The sequence below is a fragment of the Mycetomoellerius zeteki genome, unplaced genomic scaffold (genome assembly GCF_001594055.1).
Source record: "Mycetomoellerius zeteki isolate Tzet28-1 unplaced genomic scaffold, Tzet1.0 scaffold245, whole genome shotgun sequence".
Lineage (NCBI taxonomy): Eukaryota > Metazoa > Arthropoda > Insecta > Hymenoptera > Formicidae > Mycetomoellerius > Mycetomoellerius zeteki.
The window spans coordinates 79,117-87,795 of record NW_017257222.1 but is presented as its reverse complement, the minus strand read 5'-3'; the positions used below and the strand labels follow the sequence as shown (position 1 = coordinate 87,795).

At 38.3% G+C, this 8,679-nt stretch overlaps 1 protein-coding gene across 2 annotated transcripts; it reads left to right on the top strand.

Moving 5' to 3' along the window:
- Window positions 1-677: 677 nt before the first annotated feature.
- On the top strand, window positions 678-7,811 carry Ac13E (Adenylyl cyclase 13E). Of its 2 annotated transcripts, XM_018449508.1 has the most exons (8): window positions 678-1,249; window positions 2,600-2,889; window positions 3,031-4,406; window positions 4,603-4,857; window positions 4,923-5,371; window positions 5,443-5,598; window positions 5,675-5,874; window positions 5,949-7,811. In XM_018449508.1, the coding sequence occupies exons 2-8, from the start codon at window positions 2,609-2,611 to the stop codon at window positions 7,666-7,668; spliced, it is 4,437 nt and encodes a 1,478-aa protein (XP_018305010.1). In that variant the 5' UTR covers window positions 678-1,249; window positions 2,600-2,608; the 3' UTR covers window positions 7,669-7,811. The 2 variants fall into 2 exon arrangements, with proteins under 2 accessions (XP_018305010.1, XP_018305011.1); XM_018449509.1 differs by lacking the exons at window positions 678-1,249; window positions 2,600-2,889 and having other exon boundaries at window positions 3,482-3,538; window positions 3,624-4,406.
- Window positions 7,812-8,679: the final 868 nt, after the last annotated feature.

Below are 8,679 nucleotides of genomic sequence, written 5' to 3'. Positions count from 1 at the left end.
AGGGCTATGGCAGAGAACGAGACGTAACGAGACGTAAGTTCCGTAGTCGTAACGTAAGGTAAGGCAGAGAAAAACGTAGCTGTCGTAGTCGTGACTGGTCTGGAATGGTCGGTAAAGTGTGTCAGAGCGACGAGGTGAGTAATATTAATGCACGTTTATACGTCTTAATAGTTAATAAGGAAATATATACACACTAAAACAAAATAAAAATAGATTAAAAATGTGTTAAGGACATTTTTTGTTAGTAATTAACAATGTACATACATACTTCGAAAAATATTGGTTAACCTCTAAAATAATAATTACGTACTATTATGATTATTTCAGGAGGTGGAAACAAATATCATTATATCTTTAAAAATAAATCTATTTTTATTTTGTTTTAGTGTGTATATATTTCCTTATTAACTATTAAGACGTATAAACGTGCATTAATATTACTCACCTCGTCGCTCTGACACACTTTACCGACCATTCCAGACCAGTCACGACTACGACAGCTACGTTTTTCTCTGCCTTACCTTACGTTACGACTACGGAACTTACGTCTCGTTACGTCTCGTTCTCTGCCATAGCCCTATCTCGTCGGTGTTTCCGCGCATTTTTTTATATTAAAAAAGCCGCCTTTTCGTTCGAGTTCCGATTGGTTCTTGTTAGTAACCAATGTGGACAGTTCCCGGGGAATTTTCGTCTGCGATTGGCTGCGCTGTCAAATAGAAACCGTCCTGAAACGAGGCTGAGAGGGAGGGAGGTTCCTAAAAGTTCCTACGTTATCACTAGACCATCATTTTTTTTCTCTCATTTTTTTCTTTTTACGGAGTTTAGAATCTCTCCGTCAGCAGTTGAGTTGACAGTTCTCCGTTTGACGTACGATTTTGCGGGGAGGAGCGTAGGCGCTGTCCGCTCACTTCGCCAGCCGTCGTCCCCGCTGACGGATTCAAGATGGCTGCGGAACGTCGTAGCGGAGAACGTCTCGACGAGAACCCGTGACTCTTTCGCTACCTTTTTCTCCCCTTTCGTTTTTTACATTATCCACGATAATCCACCCACCGCGTGTCTTTCAACGTCTGTTTCACCGAGGTTTGCCCGCGCATCCCTCCCGGTAACGGTGCCGCTAAAGAAGAGCCGCGAAAAAAATGGCGTCCTGCTACACTAGCTGATTACCGCAAGCACCTCCGATGTCAGCGAGGAGGATGATTCCTCAAGCTCTTCGGCGTCCTCGTCCCTGACTGATGTGAATCAACTGGCGGTAAGTCTTGCCGTATTGTCACCTTCCTTCAAGACCCGCGCGCGTAACTCGCATCGTGAGACAGTGAGTTTACGTTGAAGCTGACAACCCGACACGTCGCGTCCAACGTACGCGAGACACACGCAAGACGAGGAAATTCGCGAGAAGTACTTTGCGCGAAACGCTTCGCAAGTGTCATCAATACGCTTGTTTGTAAGGTATAAGTTGCACCTTATGAAGCAAAAAGGAAGTACTCATATTTCTCATACAATTATTTTCGAAAAGCTCCAGAATATATAGTTGAATATATCCTTTTAGGTAATCTGAATTGTTTGTGTCTTGTTTATGGCAATTTAATTTTAATTTAAATATCATATGCTTCTTGTCGGATAACATAACTAAAATGAACAAAAAAGCATGTGAATCAGAGAATTGAGTCTTTCTGGTAACATTCATTAAATAACATTATGTGTGGTATTATTAGTAGCAGCTGCTTATTGTAGTTGCAACAGAATGATAACACATATGTCAATAGTTCAAGCTGCATTATATTTATAGATGATACTCAATAGGATAATTGGATATGGATATGTATATACAGTGAGAGCAAAAAGTATTCGTACAAGATAATTTTTTATAAAAAAAGTCTTATTTGTAGAGAAAATAAATATTAATAAGCAATTTCATACAATGAATACATTCTGTTCTAACATAAACAAACGAGCTTCGCATGTATTCCTGATTTTAGAAGCTAAATTTCAGGACTGTACGGATACTTTTTGAGCATCCAAACAATACAATTTTTAATTTTTGCTTATTTTTCAGATGATATATTTTCTATAATTAATACACATCTTTTTGGTATATATAATTTTAAGAAACATACAGTCTATTTTATTCTTTATGAATAAATTGTTAATTACCCAACAAGAAATGATCGTCAATTAAATGTCCAATCGACGTCAAATTAGTATTGAAATCATCGTATCGATATCGATTCGACATCAGTTCGATGACTCATTTCTTGCTGGATAATATTTACTTTTTAAAAATAAAATTAAAAAAAAAAATATTTTTTCTATATGAATACTTTTTACACTCACTGTATAGCATTCATGTTTTATTTAATTCATAGAAATGTAGATTTTGCAAAATATACGAGACAAATATATATATATATGTATAGATTAATTGTAGAGTAATTATTTTTGTAATATATAAATTGTTTTCTCAAACTAAACTATATATACATATATATATGTATTAATTAAATTAAAGTTTATTTAAATGAAGTTATTTTAGAGTTATTAAATATTTTGAACATTCTTTATATTTCTGAATTCTGAATTGTGACTTTTTGAATCCTATCAGATTGTCAATATGACTCCTCAATTGAATCGGAAGCGTGGCTCGTCTGTCAGCTTTACCCGAGCAAAGGATGATAGCGAAGATGCCGAGGATGAGATTCACATATCTCTGGCACCATATATACAAACATATCTGGCGCATAGTAATCAGGGATTGGGATGCTGCGGTATCAGTTTACCTGTGCCATTCGAACGTGCAGCACCACGGTCCTGGTGGAATCCCAGATTTGATTCGGAAATCCTTGAGGAACAGTTTAAGAGAAGTGCCTTTCCTCAAATTAGATTAAGATTTCGGTTTGTATTAATCTAATTCATATAACATGTAAAATTATTATATATACATGATTGGGAATATTATTATTGGACCAATCATTAGTTCTTTGATTTTAACGAAAAATAATTCGAATATTTCTGATTAATCATTATTTTTTATAGGTACGCTCTCACATATATCTTGCTAGTGTCTTTATCATGGTTGACATATTTTGTGATAATTGGATTAGGAAACGATACATCGACGTGGGCGGTAATAGCAGGTGTTTTCGGTATCGTTGGCGTTATGGTCTCGGCAGTCCTTTATTTAACGCATACAGATTATTACAAATGCTATGTACTACCAATTTCCTTGGGAGTTGCAACAACGCTCTGTTTCCTGTCTTTACTCTTCCTTGTCTTAGTACCACCTTACGTGGATGGACTGACTCTGGTCGGACACTTCGCCTTATGTTCCGAGATCTTATTAGTCATTTATACAGTGCTGCCGATGCCGCTCTATGCCTGCGTAGGGATATCCACACTGTACTCATTCATGTTTGAGTTCCTGACTGCCTATTTGTATGGCTCGAAGGATGCGCGACACAGATTTTACACAAGCGAACGAATTGTACAAAATAATACTTCAGGAATTAACAATACGACGACAGAAGAGGAAGGAAGAACGTTGGTACTTACTCACTCGTCTCTAAACGATCCTCTAAGTGTTGCTGGTCTACAGAATGTGATACGTAATATTAGTGATTTTACTACAGCAATTAGTACAGAGGCGATGTCGAGATTGCGTGAAGCCAGAGATACAGCAGAACCGAGATACTCGGAAACGGTGGCTCAACATTTATATGGTGCCCTAAGCGATACGGATGTCTTAACGAGATTAAATTCTAGCATCCCATCCGTGATGACCATTACTAATTCCACCGTAAATTTATCGCCTGTAGATAATTATGTTAACAATAACTTATTCACCGATGATATTGATTTCTCTACGAATCTCGCAATAAGGATCTTGATGCAGATTTGTATTCACTTGATAGGAGTGCATATTTTGATAATGACCTTTGTGAGAATGCGCGGTACGTTTATGAAGGTCGGCCAATCCCTATTGGTCCGTCGACAGTTAGAAATGGAAAAACAATTGAAAGAGAAAATGATACACTCCGTTATGCCGCCAAAGGTTGCGGATTGGCTTATGGAGGAAAGCGAACGCGAGAGAGAACGAGAGGACTCTCTAAAAAAGGGCTCGATACCGTCTAATAATACGGACATTCGTTCGTTGTTTCGTCCGTTCAATATGCATTCAATGGAAGACGTCAGTATCCTATTCGCCGACATTGTCGGATTTACTAGGATGAGCTCAAACAAAACCGCGGAGCAATTAGTAGGCATCTTGAACGATCTGTTCGAACGTTTTGATGATCTCTGCGAACATCACGGTTGCGAAAAAATTTCCACGTTGGGCGACTGTTATTATTGCGTAAGCGGATGTCCAGAACCGAGATCCGATCATGCAAAATGTTGCATAGAAATGGGATTAGGTAGGCAGAACATCATTATATGCAATACTTTGATAATCTCATTATAAAATTATAAGCCTATTCTTTTCAGCTGAACTTCTTACATGATTTATCTTCCCTCTTTTTCTCTTCACGTTGGAGAAAAAAAGAAAAAAGATGAACGATGCAAAAAGTTCATTTAAAAGAACAGATCTTATTATAAATTTTATTTTAATAGCTATGATCGAAGCGATCAAACAATTCGACATTGAAAGACGCGAGGGCGTAAACATGAGAGTGGGTGTGCACACGGGCACAGTACTTTGTGGAATCGTAGGCACGAAGAGATTCAAATTCGACGTTTGGTCGAATGACGTAACTTTGGCGAATAAACTGGAGAGCACAGGAAAGCCCGGTCGTGTACATCTGAGTGAAAACACTTTGAGATTTTTGGGAGATCAATATATTACGGAGGTTGGAGAAGTAGTCAATGGTAAGTAATGTGAAGAAAAGGAAAAAGACCTGAATTGTATATGTGTGAATTTTTCATCTGTTTAGGTGTTAAAACTTACTTTATCAGAGCACGTAAAGCGGATTTTGTGAATCAATTTATCACGAGCGTCACATTACCTAAGAGTATTTCGCCACTGTTGCAATCGCGAAATCGTCTGTCATCGTGCAACAATCAGGCCAAGCCGCGAAATCATTATCTCCATATGGTCACGAACGCTAGCAATTATAGAATGAAGGCTAATTCCTTGCCCAGTATCTTGGATTCCGAAAACGGCGGTGACATCATGGACGAAAAAGAAGATTCGAACAAGAGTCCAACGTCTACCGCTAGTTATGGCAAAAAGAAAGTGCGGAATAAACCGTGGAGATATTTGCAGAGACAACGGACAACCGAGGAAATGGCACCTCTAGAAATAGAAGAGGGAAGGAATATCGCTATGGAACGAGCAAAACCCGATCTTCAGATGTATGAAGAATGCAATGGATTTAGACGGGTTGGTAGCTCTTTACTCTTTCCTAACTGTTGCTTACTTTGTGATGATCAATACTTACGATCGCTTCGCAGGTCCCTCTAAACAGTAGCGTTGAAATGGACCCGAATCCTGTACCTTCTAGTCCTTTATTATCTGGTCAAGAGCCGATTAGTAACGCTTCTTCCATTTGCAGTAGAAAAGACTCCGGTATTAAGAGCAATAGCAGGCGAAGTAGTATACAACAGCAGGTACGTATTTGTAAATATATTTTCCTAGTATATCTTTTATTCACTGGATTTTTGCTTTATCTCGTTTTTTTTTTAGTTGTTCCTAATGAATAGCATGACCCAAGGTGATCTATTGGGACACAGAGTCAGTGGCTATTATACTTCTAGTTCAACATTAAACTCTACTCATGAACCTTCATCATCGGTGCCCCCTTATCCGTTCCCTCCGATGGTAACTGATACATTCGGTGCATGCTTTCATAAATTACGGAAGCAATCTGATCTCCAATTAATTAGGTGAGACATATCATTCTTCGATACGCCTTACAAATCGCGATGGATACTTTTTAAAAATTATATTCTGCTTGAAGGTGCGTCCAAGACAATGTGAGCTCTCAGCGTTCGTATTTTGTTAAACCGCCATTGTCGAGCGTTACTCTCTTTTTCAAAAGCAAGGAAATGGAGAAGGAGTATCGAGAGAATGCGCACAAGGCTAACGAGAGTATTGGCGATAACCCGCCTACCTTGGCCACCTCGAGATTCAACACGTACATCGATATTTTGATATCAGCCTTGGTTTACACGGCCATCACAATCTCGCTGTTCCTTCTGTGTGAACCGACGATTTACTACACCATGTTCTCCATGCTAGCCATCACCGTTCAAGTGATCGCAGTATCACTTTGCATTCGACAACTCCTCTATCCGAACACGACTCACGCAACGTTCACGCAAAGGATCTTCAAGTTTTTCTCCCGGTGGTATCCGTGGCATGTGTGCGGCGCAGTTTTGGTCGGTTTACCGATCATTTCCATCTTGCTGAATTTCACGTGCAATAATTTTCGAAACCTCAACAACTTTGAGTATTACTACAGTTACCTGATCTTTGTCGGACTGGTCCACTTCTGCAATTTTACGCAGCTCAACTGTTGGATGAAAAATCTGCTAGTCACTCTTACTGGCATACTATTTATATGTCTTGTGCTGAGTCACATATCACCATATCAGGCGAATCTCAATAATAATAATAATAATAATAATAACAGTGGCAACAATCATATCAACAACTCGCAGTTAGGCATGCCGAATTTTCTTAAATTGCTGGCAAGCGAATTGAATGATGGGAATTTTTCAAATGATACGAGAGATTTTCTTTCCTCTACTATTTCGACGAAAACACCATCACCGGTCGCAAAATATACAAAAGAAGCGTTGCCTACGATTCGTGAGATTTCTTATACCAAATATAACGAGAGATTGTACAATTCGGAGATATATCTGGATATGGTACTGTTACTACTGCTAGTCTGGTTCCTGAATCGCGAGTTTGAGATTAGTTACCGATTGTGTTTCCACGGCAACGCGGTGGCAGCACGTGATAAGATGCGCGTGCAGTCAATGAAGAATCAAGCTGATTGGCTATTACATAACATCATACCCAAGCACGTGGCCGATCAGCTGAAGACCACCGCCAAGTACTCACAGAATCATAAATCTGTGGGCATCATCTTTGCCAGTATCGTTAATTTTAACGAACTGTATGATGAGTCGTATTTAGGCGGTAAGGAGTATTTGCGCGTGCTCAATGAGCTTATAGGCGATTTCGATGAGCTGCTGGAAAGGCCAGAGTACGCAAACGTCGAGAAGATTAAGACGATCGGCAGTACCTTCATGGCTGCGAGCGGCTTGAATCCGCAGGTGAGGGAACAGAGTGAGCACGAGTACACGCATCTGTTCCAATTAGTAGATTTCGCCGTAGCGATGCACAAAGTGATATACGACTTTAATCGGGATCTGTTGGGTTTCAAACTGATCCTGCGAATCGGTTTTAACTACGGCGATGTTACAGCTGGCGTGATCGGCGCTACCAAGTTGTATTACGATATCTGGGGCGACGCGGTTAACATAGCGTCGAGAATGGATTCTACTGGGGTCGCTGGTAGGATACAGATAGCCAGCAATTGCCTGAACATCTTGTCGGAACGATACGAATTTGAGCCGCGCGGACAGATGTATGTTAAGGGCAAGGATAATATGGATGTATTCCTGTTAATAGGAAAGAAGAAGAACACTGATATGACCGGCATTTGAGGATTCAACGTCGATTATATCGATATTCTACACGACTTTTTCGATAATTGACGCTATTCGCGGCCTGCAGCAATTGTAACATTTAGATTATATCTGTCCATTAGTATTTGGATATTTTTTATAATTTAACATCTTGAATTGAATTATTAATCTCTTTGCCCTTTATTTTCAGTTATTTTATTTATACATTTATGTAATGTCATACGGAACAAAAATATTTTTCTTCAATAATATCTACATTTTCTTGTCAAAATACGAAAAGAAGAAAAACATTCTTTTTTTTGATAAATATTTGATGAAAATGAAATCAGATATAATTGAAAGTCTCGAAGAAAAGAATTAGAAAATGGTAAAATTTATAAATATTTTATTATTCAATTTGTATACATCTCAAAATTCAAAAAAATTTTTGATGTAGAACTGAAATATGTCCAGATACTGATGATGGACATCTAACAGTCGACTTATACAGATTCGTATCATTGATCAGGGAGACGTGTGCATGTGAAATGGGTGAGAAAACAAACGAAACAGAATATCTTTTTGCAAAGCACAGCAGTCGTCACATGTGCTACTGGAAAAAAACGCCTTATTCATTGACTGCTCAAACTATTAGCGAGAGATATTTATTAACGAGAGATATTACTGTATTTTTATAAAAATATCGAACGAGATGTTTAAGAAAAAGATATCGTAGGAAATTATCTGAGATCTACCTTTGTCTCAAGTACAAAACAGAATCAGTGGTGAAGGAATCTTTTTTAGAAGTGTTTTACGTTATTGAGCATCGAAATGGTAATTATTTATGTATATATATATATATATAGTATATAGATGCCACGAATAAATTTTTTGCACGAATATGTGTATATAAACGTTGAACTTGAAGTGTAACTGATGTCTATTTTTTAAATCGAATCATATGAAAAGGAAACATTCTTATCGATCACAATCGAAACGCTCATGCGAATAGCTTGAAGAAGTTAATATGTGGCATTTTATCCTATTCGA